The following is an 11678-nucleotide window of genomic DNA, read 5'->3' as shown; positions in this document are numbered from 1 at the left end:
AAAAAGATTATGAAATTTTTCAGTGAAAATAACATTACTTATTCTATTATTAGATAAAAAATTGTTGGCCTTGCTAAATAACTGTACTCAACCCTTTTATTTAATGGGAGCATTCTCTACCCAATCACCGATGATGAAAAAAATGTGTCAAAAGAGCGTGTTTTAACATTCTTAATATACTGATATTTTAGCAATGTAATATAAAAGGAATTGTACTCGTTTGAAAGGATTTAAAGTGATTTACTATTGAATACTTTGGATTCACAGAAGTTAAAAATTCTAAAACATTTTTATCAGGCAACTTTTACCAAAAACTGAGAATCTTAAAAATTATTTGGGCAAAAGCTAAACGAACTAACAAAGATGGCTTATATGATAAGTTCTTGCCATTGATTAATAGTAAATTTCTCAAACCATTTGGCGCAGAGTATCAACAAGTGCATCTTTTAAGAAAGAGTTTGAAGCTGCTACTCGCTGAGATGTTATGTCAAAATCTGCACCGGACCTGAAGTAAGTGAAACATCAGATGTTGACATAAGCACGAAATCTTTCCAGCATATCTATGCAACTTTGTGTTATAGCTTTCTAAAGTGCTAGTAAGTCCTGTCAACGGTGCATAAAATAATAAAATATGACACAATGCATGTCCATCCAACAATATCTACATAACTGTCCACAAGATGAAGATGCATCATGCTAAGAGCCAAATGGACTATATACCTAACTGTGCGGAGACTATCTAGAACTAAATACTTAGTCCCTTCGTGAAGAATAAGGATATCTAAGCAAAGTTACTTACGGATCAAATACAACACCTCCAGCTTCTCTAACAATGACAGCACCACCTGCTACATCCCTGGAAAAGGAAAGAGGCCTTGTGAATCACATTATCACATTGCCAAACATTAATGTAGAAGGAGATATTCATTCATACCAAGGACCACCAAAGCCAAGTTCAAAGAATACATCCAGCCTTCCACATGCAATTCCACAAAGATTCAGAGCGCAGGAGCCACTCATTCGAAGAGATCTCACCTGACATAGAGAAGGTGTGGTTATGGCAGAATCAGTAATATCACCTTAGTCCAATAGATTTTATGGAAAGTCCCAGCTTTACCTTGAAAAGCAAGCTTTTAATCCTATTGGTAGAGGCATCTACTGTTTCTTGGTCACGTTTTGTTCCGGCCTGCTCTTTCAGAAGGGAAAAACATTGAATTTCAAGTTTGTCTTGATTCAAAAGGCAAAATATTTATGTGGATCTGACCAATAATCTTAGACTTCCAATTCAAGTTAGTATAAGATAACCTTACTAACCAAAAGGATTTGTAGTAATTAAGCACAATAATGCGGGTAAAAAACACATGCATACTCAGTGGGGATGCAATCTGCTAAAAGATCACATTGGTATTTTGGGATGTTTTCAATTTCCCAAGATTAAAATATACTCATACAAAACACAAATTTCACTTCCAAAATTAGATTCTTATTATTTATTCAACAACTCACAGTTATTGCCGGAACAAAATGAAATGTCCGGAATTTGTTGCTTTCAACAAACAACACTCAAACGATTACATAGTTATGATATGTATACATAGGGAATAAGCTTAAAACTTGGAAGATTTAGGTGGCATACAGGAATCAAAATATAAGGCTCTAATGTAATTTGCCTTCCCTAACATGATTTCAAATCATTTTAAAACACATCTAGACGTGGAGGAGTTAGTAAAAAAATTTAATTCAGTACGGGCAAATTACAGACATACAAATAATTTGATACATCCATTTTTTTAGTATAATATTTTTTGTGGAAATAGAGACACTTCAGAGTATTATGATTTAAATGGGTTCAGCAGCAATGGCCATGACTTATGCATAGTGTCATAATTGGGTGTTAGACCAACCAAACGCAGGACATAAACAAGGTTTATTACTATTCACTGAGTGGGTTTATATTTAGCTAACTTGATCAACTGAAAGAAGCACTCTCACTTAGAAGGCCATTCCACACATTGATATTTTGCAGCAAAGTATATTTCTCAGTTCCATGTGTTATCAACACAAGTGCACAATAAGAAGAGGGAGGGAAATACCCTTCATTGATACAAAAAAAAATATGAAAAGAAAAATAGATTTCACATAGTAAACTATAACAGGTTGGACTTACCTCAGTTGCAAGAAGGGAGCTGATTAGTTCAGTTTGAGACGATACTGTGAAATTTGAATGCATAAGCATAACATTTAAATTAACAACAATCATTCAAACAATAAAGAACAGATGACACACCTTTTATGGGATTCCCATTCAAAAAGGCACCTTTTCCACGGATTCCAGTAAAAAGCTACACACAGCAATCCCAAATTTTAATTTGTATACTAAGCAACAGAGGAAAATTAAACCACAAACAAAAAAAAAAATACATGCAGAATTTTAACATTGTATAAAACTTTGCATGTTTCTAACTTATGGAAATTTTAATTGTTTTGTAGTCAATCACTAATAAAGCATCAGTATGGGGGAAGATTGCTCACCTCATTAATTATTGGATTGTATACAACACCAATCGTAGGAGTTTTTCCAATTGTGAGACCAATGGAGACACAAACAAAGGGGAACCTACAAAGTACAAATAGTAGAATTATAGTCAACCAATATGGAAATATTAGTGTATAACTAATCCATTGTCAACTTAAACATCAGAATTCATGATTACCCATGCACAAAGTTAGTAGTTCCATCCAGGGGATCAACTATCCACGTGGGTTCATCTGTAAGTTCTGTGGTGCCATAGGCAGCCGTGGTTTCTTCCCCGATGAACTAAGAACACCAATTTAAATGAACTTAAGGAAATATATACTGGCAAAAAAGAGAAAATAGCCACCCATCTTAAACTTGAGTAATGATTATATGTACGGCTGTTCAGTTTGAAGGAGATATGAATCGACCTTGTGAGTGGGATAAAGCTGTTTGAGATTATTAAATATGAGTTCTTCACATGCTTTATCAGTTTCTGTGACCAAATCAACCTGTACATCACATTAAAACAGTAAAATAAAGTAAGCAAAATAGAGATCATTCAATGCATAACAGTCAAAATGAACTTTCAAAATAGACAAAGACAATAGACAACTTCATGTAATAACATCCTCTTTGCATAGTGGCTTCGCATAATAACAATCTCTTTCTTTGTATTTGCATGACTCATTTATCACCCTTTCGGCACACACAGCCAGAACACACATCACAGAGCACATGCACAGGACACAACAAAAAAATAGGGAGATAACAGCAAAAACAAAAAACAGAGTGTAGGGGACCGCTGGACCAGCAGGACTTCGAATAATGAATGTGATCAGAAATAAAATACTATGAAACCCAGAAAATATGAAGCACGTGAAGTGTGTTGGAGTCTGGAGGGAGGGGGGAGACATTAATTGAATTGATGCAGGGCGAAGCATGGCCCTTAGTTGGAGATTATTACTATGTGAATACACCTTGGATTGTGATAAGCATGATATGTCTAGATGAGTTGAGCACTTATCGGCTAGAACTTATTTGGTTCTTCATGTGTTGGAACCAAGGGCATTTCATGTTCATAGGTCCTAAAAGTTTTGATAGTTACCATACTTTAAAGATCAGATGAATTCATTAACAAAATTGCTAAGAGTACAGAATCAGATTATGTCCATAATAATCAACGATATGAAAGAATCATATAAGGATTGTCTGAAGTATTTGTCTCTTGAAAGCTCGTACTACCTCGTTCAAAATCAAACATGATACACTTATGGTATGTTTGGAACGAATTATGTAACATGGATCCGATACTCTCTCTCCACGTCCAATACTCTCATTACGGAGAAGCAAGTATTTGTCACTTATGTTTTGACGAGGTTAATCACGTTAAAGAATTGAAAGCAAACACGCACTTAGATTTTAAAGTTTGCAATGTGCTCAGTGCACTGAAGTATAAAGACAAAAAGTACTAAATGAAGTTGTGTCATTTCAATACAAAAAGAAGAAAAACAATAAAACAAAATACAATAAATCTCTGAAAAGTAGATTGTCTCCCAAATAAAGCAACTGTACGAACCATTAGGGTAGACCTACTGGTGGGGAGTTTGGGGTAGTATGGATGAGATTCTAGGTTCAAACTTCGCAATTACAGCCACAATGCAAAGGTTTTTGAGGTCTCCACAATCACATTGCAACTGTGGTTGTGGCCCCCATCAGCTGCATTTTTTGCAATATTAAGAATCTTGACAAAACCGCAATTGCAACTGTGGCTCAATTTTAAAACCTTAATTGAAATTATAAGATTTTAGGTACAGAGGATGAAAAGACAGATAAAAGAGACTGAATCATCTGAAATTGATTTTAACTTCATATGATTACAATGCAATGATAAAACTTAGACTAACCCTTATTTATACTAATATTATATCATAATTCTAATTTCTAACTAAACAAGGAGACAGATCATGAAATACAAGGAAATAAAAAAAAATACATCTTAGGAAACAATTGCTAAGATAGTACAAATATTAGATAAGGAATTGTTGTGGAGGCTTATGACTTGGACCAGGTGAAGGAGAGTGAGGGGCATGCCGAGAATGCCCAAGCACATTGTTTATCCCGATTTGAAAACTTGATTAGTCACTAAAAGTTTAATTTAACACAAATACTAAAACAAAAGCTGGTAGAAGCATGCACTAGTGGAAAGGAGAGAATGCAAGGAAACCTGTCCTTTGTGTTCGACGTTTTTGGTCTGGTAGAAGCCTTTTCGAATAATCTGGAAAAATGGAAATCAATAGAATACAATTCATTACAAGAGAGTCAGAAAGCGAAAACGAATCAATGGAGAGGCGTAGAATGAAAACGAAGTTACCTCGCCAGCTTTCTGAGCCGCGTCGACCGCAGATGCGAGGAATTCTGAGAGCGATTCTACAGATTAAATTCAGTCAGTGAAGTGAGTGAAGTTTATAATTAATAATAATTAAGTACGAGATCCCACATCATAGATTAAAGGAGAGAAAGATAATGAGATTTATAGGTACCATTGTCAACCATTTTCTTCTTCAATTGTTGAAACTGAGACTCAGAAAGAAAAGGTACTGAAATGGGATGATGTAGTAGAGGCTGTGCTTTCTTCTTGCGCTTTCCTTTTCACGTACTACACTCTGTCTATCCAGTTCTCACTACTACACAAGCACATCAAACCGCAACTGTGTGCTATATATATATATATATATATAACACTACATTTTGGAAAACAACTAAATTCACTATTAAATAAGTTTTTATATAAATTATTCTATAATTGAAAAAAATTGAATGGAATTCTTTTCATGCAAGTAAGAAAATTTTCAAAAGATAAAAACAAGTTATTGACATATAACATTTTTTTTTAACTTCTCCCAAAACTTATACAAGTGTTTATATCATAAAGTAATTCTGAACAAATTTTAGTTAAGTTCTTTTAAATGCATTTATATCATGATTTTCTTATAAGTACTATCTTTATTTGGAAATTTACTTTTATTGGTTTTTGGTTAAAAAAATGATTTGGATTTAGACTTTTAAGTTTGTTTCACAAATTCCAGTCCTTAAATTTTGGAAATGATTTTAATCATTATTTACTGTTGCTAACAGAAAACTGTATTTTTTATTATTAAAGCTTTAAAAATAGAAGCAGTGTGAATGGCATATGGAATATGCTCAAGATTATACTGATGCGTTGTTTTGGTTCCGCGCCATATAGTTTTCCAAGTTCTAGGTTCCGTCGTCATGTTCATATATGTACCAAACATATACCTGAGAAAGTGGGGATGATTGGCACATTGGGCCCCCCTTATTGCATGATTCTCTTTTATTGGTTCGTAAAAGCCTCCTCTCAAGTCTCAACCACAAATGAAGAAAAGCTCCACCCTTAATATTGTTGCAAAATAGAGAAAAGGGGATCATGAATACTTTTTGGATTGTGGGCTTGAAGAAGTTGACTGCTAGCTCTTCATCCTTCCAAGAAAAAATGCAATTATGTTTTCCATTTTTGGGAACTTAGGTTGGAAATCATGTTATTTGAAATTGACCAGCATCAAGGAAACAAGTCATGGACGCAACTCAATAAAGCCAGTGTAGACTGCAAACTACCAAAACTTCTCAACTAGTGTTCATGATGAAGTCTTTCGAGTACCATCTCATCCCATGGGCAGTTCTCACTCTCAACTTCCAAAAAATTTCATAATGCCAAGAGCAAGTTCTCAGCCACATTCTTATTGGTTGTAATTTGTTGAAAATCACAATAAATTGCAAGTTCCACATCTTATTTAATTATTTTTTTCCTAATTTTACAATTTTTAATAAATTCAATTATTTTTTTCCTAATTTTATAATTTTTAATAAATTTTAACTATGAAAGAGAATTTAATGTGTTCCTTACACTCATATCCACAAAATACTAGAATATATCCTAAACAAGCAGCATAACGTCATCACCCATAAGTAGTAGTTAAACAAATGTGATTGTGAGATTATTGCATGACCTTGCACAATTAATAATTTACACGGCAGCTTGGAAGACCTTATTACTAACACCTACAAAGACACTAATAATGTAGGCTCATTTAAGCAATTTATTTATCTACAATTTTAAAGGGCGGTTACAAAATTACAGAAAGGAAGCATCGAAGTCTGTATGAAACGGATCGTCTCATCGTGATAAAAGACTAACAGAACTATTACAATACACAATTCGCTAAAGTGAAATGCCACACATTGCAACTTTGCCACTTAACACAATTTGCAGTTCAGGTGCGTCGCTGTTTCCTTGTTTAAAGAGCTTCAATTTCCCTCATCACTTGAGCTTTGTCAGCTTCAAATTGTTCATCCTCTGCACAATCACAACACATTAAAAGCTGATCATCAGAAACTGATAATTGATACTATAAAAGCAACTAAACTATCAAGAGATGACATCACTTACCTTTGTCAATTTTGAAGTCTTCCAACAGTCTCAGCATCTTACTTTTGTTCGCAACAAATATACCGACGATATCAGCTGGCTTATGTTGGTTAGCAGCAAATAGCTGTTATGACAATAAATCATCAATAAACGCCTGATTAAGAGCAGTCACTTCCAAATGTGTGCTATAAAATTGTTATAGTACCTTGAAAACATGAAATGCTTCAATCTGTATGCTCTTGCTTGACTCCTGCAGAAAGAAATCAGCACTGGACCCATAAAATGCCACTTTAAACACATTCCAATTTCTTAATTTTCTCTCATTTAGACATACTATCATCAGAAACTCAATTTGAGCATTAATTAGTGTTTAGTATTCTAATATTGATGCGTAAACAAACTGCAACAATAGCAGCAGGGTGAAGAGCTATATATTTTGACTGAACTGATGCACTTTCACGGCAAAATAATAAAGACGGGAATAATATAACAAGGATACATAAGGATTGGAAGACAGGCAGCACACAAGCAAGGCAAGAAGGTAAGTAATAAGACATGTCATTTAAGTTTTATGTAAAGGACCCATACTCTTAGAAGATTCATTAAAATCCTCAAGTTGTCTCTTGAGCTCACATATCTTGTCATTACGGCTGAATTTGAACGATCAAGTAACATATCTCCCAACAACTGTGAAAGAGAAAGAAATCAACTCAGCCATCATATATGCATCAATTCAACATGAAACTAACATTAATTAAACAGCAGACTGCAAAATCCAAATTTCTCTGGGGAAAAACAAAGGAAAACCACTAGCAATGTAAACGTTGACTAGATGGGATTTAAAAAAAAAAAAAAAAAGTTCAGGAACACTCAGGTCAAATGAACTATAATTGCATACACAAACAAGTGAAGATTTCTCATACCCAAATTAATTCCCTAATTTATTTTCCCTAACATCAGCCAGCTTGCTTCGGTCAATGTTTGTACAAATTAGCAAGTATAGTTGAGATCAAAGTAAAATTTATATGGATAGACCAAAAAAATTTATAGAACCTTGACAGCTTGACGCCTTGTAATATAATTGGAAGATTCCAACAGCTTAGTGTTATATTCTGCGAAAAACTGAAAGCAGGCAACAAAAAAGTAAGTAGTAGTTGATTAGTAATTGACATATAACTACTTAAATAAACCAGGTACAAATAACACATTAATATAAACTGACAACCAGACAATTATATGTATGCGGCAAAAAGTTATGAAACAAATCTTAAAAATGTAGTATTTTTAAAAAAATAACATCCCTAAATATAGTGAAGGAACATGCTTGTCTGGTTAGCAATCATTTAAGAAAATTAAACAAGTGAATAACCACAAAAACGAATATGGCTATTTGATAGAAAATATGTTCATCCACCATGCATGCAGAATAATTTTCCAGAAGTGCGCATTTTTATCTTTACAGAAGTCAATGTTTAAAAGCAGAGAAACAAAAAATATAGATCTACTAGGACCATGCCATATGAATGAAAAGAATAAAATTTACAATAGTAGTCAGAACTAGAGGTTCTAAAATTGTTTTGTCAGATTATAATTTATACCCAAAGCATTACCCGTCAAAACTAAAATCAAAATCAAAGTCATGCCCATATTAGCACCAAATTAGAAACTCTAATATGAGAACCTTAATCAACCAAATGTGTCACCCATGCATATTATCTAGCAATAGAAAGTAAGGAAAAGAAAAAAGGTGGCATACAAGTGTATAAATTAAAATTAAAATGCTACTTTATACTTGGGTTGAAGGGGAACCTACCCATTCATAATTCTTGGAAAGGAATTCAGCCACAGTAGATTTATGTCTTGTCAAGAGCTCCTGAAACAACACAACGCCATATGGCATTGACTCTTTGCAAAAGAGTGCATGGCACAAAATAAGGAAACTGTGATCACAAGTTCTTTCACACAATACCCACCTTAAAGGTTGCTGCAGCATCTGCAGCAATGTCAAAATTTGGAAGTTGGATATAGTCAAAAAACTTCTTCATACGAGGTGAGTTCAGGACATATCTGATACAAAATCATGAAGAATTACAGCAACACATTAGTTATGATGGGAAAAAAATTATAAGACCTAGGTCATTTTCCCTTTTCTAATTCCAGTGTTCAGTTCTTTATGAGCTTACTACACATCACCGTCCTCATTTGGCATGAATCTAGAAGTGCACTTAAATGAAAAGTATAGGAACCAAAAGTGCCAGTATATAACTAGAAAATGCAATACTATTCTAACAGAGATTACAACCCTGACAGTTTCTAACAGTCATCAATCGTTAATAAGCTTTTAGCTAGATAGCACACAAAACACGGTGAATTTGTCACATTCTTTTTTCTTACTTTGCAACAATCTGGTGTCTTATGCACTCCCTCAGCATCGCACCATAGTGTAAAGCCATATCTTGGTTTTCATAGCTGAAAGGCAACAATTGTAAGTCATTTGCATACTCGAATTAGAGTCTATAAGGGTAAACGTAATTTAATGAGAACCACAATATGAAACATAAGAAATAACATGGGCATCACGAGATGTAAACAAGACATACATTCGACAAAACTAAATTTAAAAATCACAAATCCAGTGATCAGGGACATGAGATTGTCATGTCTAATTGATGGAGATATTAAATTCTCAAGGTTGGTAAAAAAAAAAATTATTTCAGTTCATTTGATCAAGCAGAAGAGTTCACCATACTAGAACAAGAATCAAGAAACCAAAAGTGTCATCCAATGTTTTCTTACCCAACTATCAAAATATCCATAAGATCCATATTTTTCTCCAGGTAATCAGATGCAATCAACTTAAACTGAACCTGTTGCCTTTGTAAATTTGCAACAACTTGAGTGGCATCTTTTCTGGCCTGCAAAGCCCATAGTCTCCAAGTTACCAAATAGTAAACAATTGCAGTACAGCATCAAAATAAACATGTGATTCCACACATCACCCAGATTCTTATTTCTTAATAAGCATACCAATCCTACAAAGGGTATCTAACAGCATCAAACAGTGCAAATATCAGGAGGTCTATCATAAATTTCTTTACTACCTCCAAATTCAATTTTGGAAGACACTTGATAAGCAGTCGCAACGTATCCTCCTTAAAGAACTCCTGAGTCAACTGCGCACAGGCTTCAGACACTGGTTCAGATTCACTATTTCCATACAGGATTGACTTTAGCTCCCTGATATTTTTAAATAGCTCGGACATCTGCTGTTAGATAGACCACACAAACATCAAATAAGAATGGGTGGGGGTGACTTCGCTGGCACAAGAAGCCAAGATCCAAGAAAAAAAAAACAAACAAAATAATTCCAGCAGTTCATTTTTGCTCACACAAATTCTACTACTGCTCGTATAATGCCTGATGATGGCATGTCAAGCTCAATTATACTCGCAAAACCGAACAACTGAACAAAAATTGCAATACTAAAACACGAGCATCAACCACCAACAATTGAAATATTTAAAACAAATCATCACCTACTACAGTGATTAATCATATTATGTTCTAAACTAAACTAACGTTCTCATAAGATACAGTAGCAATTATCAAGATAAAGAACATCATAAACAGCACAGTGGTTATTCTGATGCACCAATCAAGACTCTAAGGTTCCGCTCAACGGTGATGTAATGATGTTATTAAGCATTGGGAATTCAAATAAAGAGCTTTTTTTTATTTAATCAGAGAGCAAGCACAATAGCAGAGAGTTTAGTTGAGATCAGACTCACGAAAAAAAAATTTAAAAAGTATAAAAATTTAAATTTTGAGATCTAAAGATAATGAAACGAGATGAACCTTCTCTTCACGTTTGCTTTCGCGGGTTTCGGGGCTGCGATCAACAAAGAGCAGAAGATCTCTGGTCTGGCGCACTACATCTGCAGGAGTGCGAGGCTTGGACTTGAAGAGACCCTTCATCTTCGTGCTCTGTTTAAATTTCTTTCCTCTGAAATCCCAAACAATGATTAGGGTTTCTGATTCGGGAGAGCAGAAGAAAAAAGGGGGCAAAATGAGAACAAGATGAATCCCGATATTTTTGTGAATAAAAATGTAATTTTTATTTATTATGTTTGAGATTTTGTTGGAAAATTATGGAGGAGAGGATAAAATCCACACTGAGCAAGCATGGATACAAAACGATCAGCTACAGGATTAAGATTCGACCTAACACTAACACCAGAAAAAACAACCCTGCTTTCATAATTCATCTCTCCGAATTTTATTTAACTGCTTCAGCTTCAGCAAAACTAAAAATACTCACATTTAGCAAAAGCTTAAACTAATTAAATTGTAAATAAAAGTCCACTGCTGTAACAGAGCAGCAGATTTCTCACCTAATAATTTGTTTTTTTTTTTTTTAACGAAAGAACGGTTCGTCGCTGTTATTGTCCATTCATCTGTAACTATGTATACCTATTTTATGCATGTAATTACATTCTTAAATTTTTATTTTATTCTTATAATTTTTATTTTTTTTTAAAATCATTCACTGATTTTTATTATTTTTTTATTTTATTATTTGAGAGAATATAGGTAAAGAAAAGGAAAAAAATTATTTTATTATTTTATTTTTAACCCAACTCTTTCTTGAATAAGAAATATATTGCACCAATAAGACAAGATAAATAATATAATAAGGAAATCATATTCTACTAATGC

The 11678-nt window shown here is 33.8% G+C and overlaps 2 protein-coding genes across 6 annotated transcripts; both read right to left on the bottom strand.

Moving 5' to 3' along the window:
- Window positions 1-218: 218 nt before the first annotated feature.
- Window positions 219-5226, bottom strand: LOC114367021 (inositol-phosphate phosphatase-like). The gene is made up of 12 exons (XM_028324092.1): window positions 5059-5226; window positions 4890-4945; window positions 4743-4793; window positions 2947-3027; window positions 2715-2818; window positions 2533-2617; window positions 2288-2342; window positions 2168-2211; window positions 1118-1186; window positions 935-1035; window positions 800-856; window positions 219-505 (listed from the first exon to the last, which is right to left on the bottom strand). The coding sequence occupies exons 1-12, from the start codon at window positions 5069-5071 to the stop codon at window positions 409-411; spliced, it is 813 nt and encodes a 270-aa protein (XP_028179893.1). The 5' UTR covers window positions 5072-5226; the 3' UTR covers window positions 219-408.
- Window positions 5227-6503: 1277 nt separating this feature from the next.
- LOC114367962 (putative MO25-like protein At5g47540) lies at window positions 6504-11431 on the bottom strand. 5 transcript variants are annotated; one of them, XM_028325249.1, is made up of 12 exons: window positions 11184-11242; window positions 10818-10965; window positions 10064-10228; window positions 9759-9877; window positions 9357-9431; window positions 8936-9029; window positions 8776-8835; window positions 8016-8084; window positions 7551-7649; window positions 7168-7212; window positions 6984-7086; window positions 6504-6890 (listed from the first exon to the last, which is right to left on the bottom strand). In XM_028325249.1, exons 1-12 carry the CDS (start codon window positions 11225-11227, stop codon window positions 6832-6834), a joined length of 1080 nt encoding a protein of 359 aa, XP_028181050.1. In that variant the 5' UTR covers window positions 11228-11242; the 3' UTR covers window positions 6504-6831. The 5 variants fall into 5 exon arrangements, with proteins under 5 accessions (XP_028181050.1, XP_028181054.1, XP_028181053.1 ...); XM_028325253.1 differs by lacking the exon at window positions 11184-11242 and adding an exon at window positions 11354-11431 and having other exon boundaries at window positions 6524-6890; window positions 10064-10225; XM_028325252.1 differs by lacking the exon at window positions 11184-11242 and adding an exon at window positions 11354-11426 and having other exon boundaries at window positions 6524-6890.
- Between the last annotated feature and the right edge of the window lie 247 nt (window positions 11432-11678).

This window comes from Glycine soja, chromosome 9 (assembly GCF_004193775.1).
Source record: "Glycine soja cultivar W05 chromosome 9, ASM419377v2, whole genome shotgun sequence".
In the NCBI taxonomy this organism is placed as follows: domain Eukaryota; kingdom Viridiplantae; phylum Streptophyta; class Magnoliopsida; order Fabales; family Fabaceae; genus Glycine; species Glycine soja.
Note: the sequence above shows the minus strand (reverse complement) of the source record. Positions and strands in the feature narration are given on the sequence as shown.

What these genes read in the sequence shown, in the direction of transcription:
- LOC114367962 (XM_028325249.1), bottom strand. Translation starts at nt 11,227, where the DNA reads ATGAATTATGAAAGCAGGGTTGTTTTTTCTGGTGTTAGTGTTAG. An exon ending in AAAGCAAACGTGAAGAGAAG is followed by an intron (nt 10,229 to 10,817) that starts GTTCATCTCGTT and finishes TCTATCTAACAG; the next exon opens with CAGATGTCCGAGCTATTTAA. An exon ending in ATGGATATTTTGATAGTTGG is followed by an intron (nt 9,432 to 9,758) that starts GTAAGAAAACAT and finishes GTTGCCTTTCAG; the next exon opens with CTATGAAAACCAAGATATGG.
- LOC114367021 (XM_028324092.1), bottom strand. An exon ending in ACTACTAACTTTGTGCATGG is followed by an intron (nt 2,618 to 2,714) that starts GTAATCATGAAT and finishes TGTACTTTGTAG; the next exon opens with GTTCCCCTTTGTTTGTGTCT. An exon ending in GCTCCCTTCTTGCAACTGAG is followed by an intron (nt 1,187 to 2,167) that starts GTAAGTCCAACC and finishes CTGAAAGAGCAG; the next exon opens with GCCGGAACAAAACGTGACCA.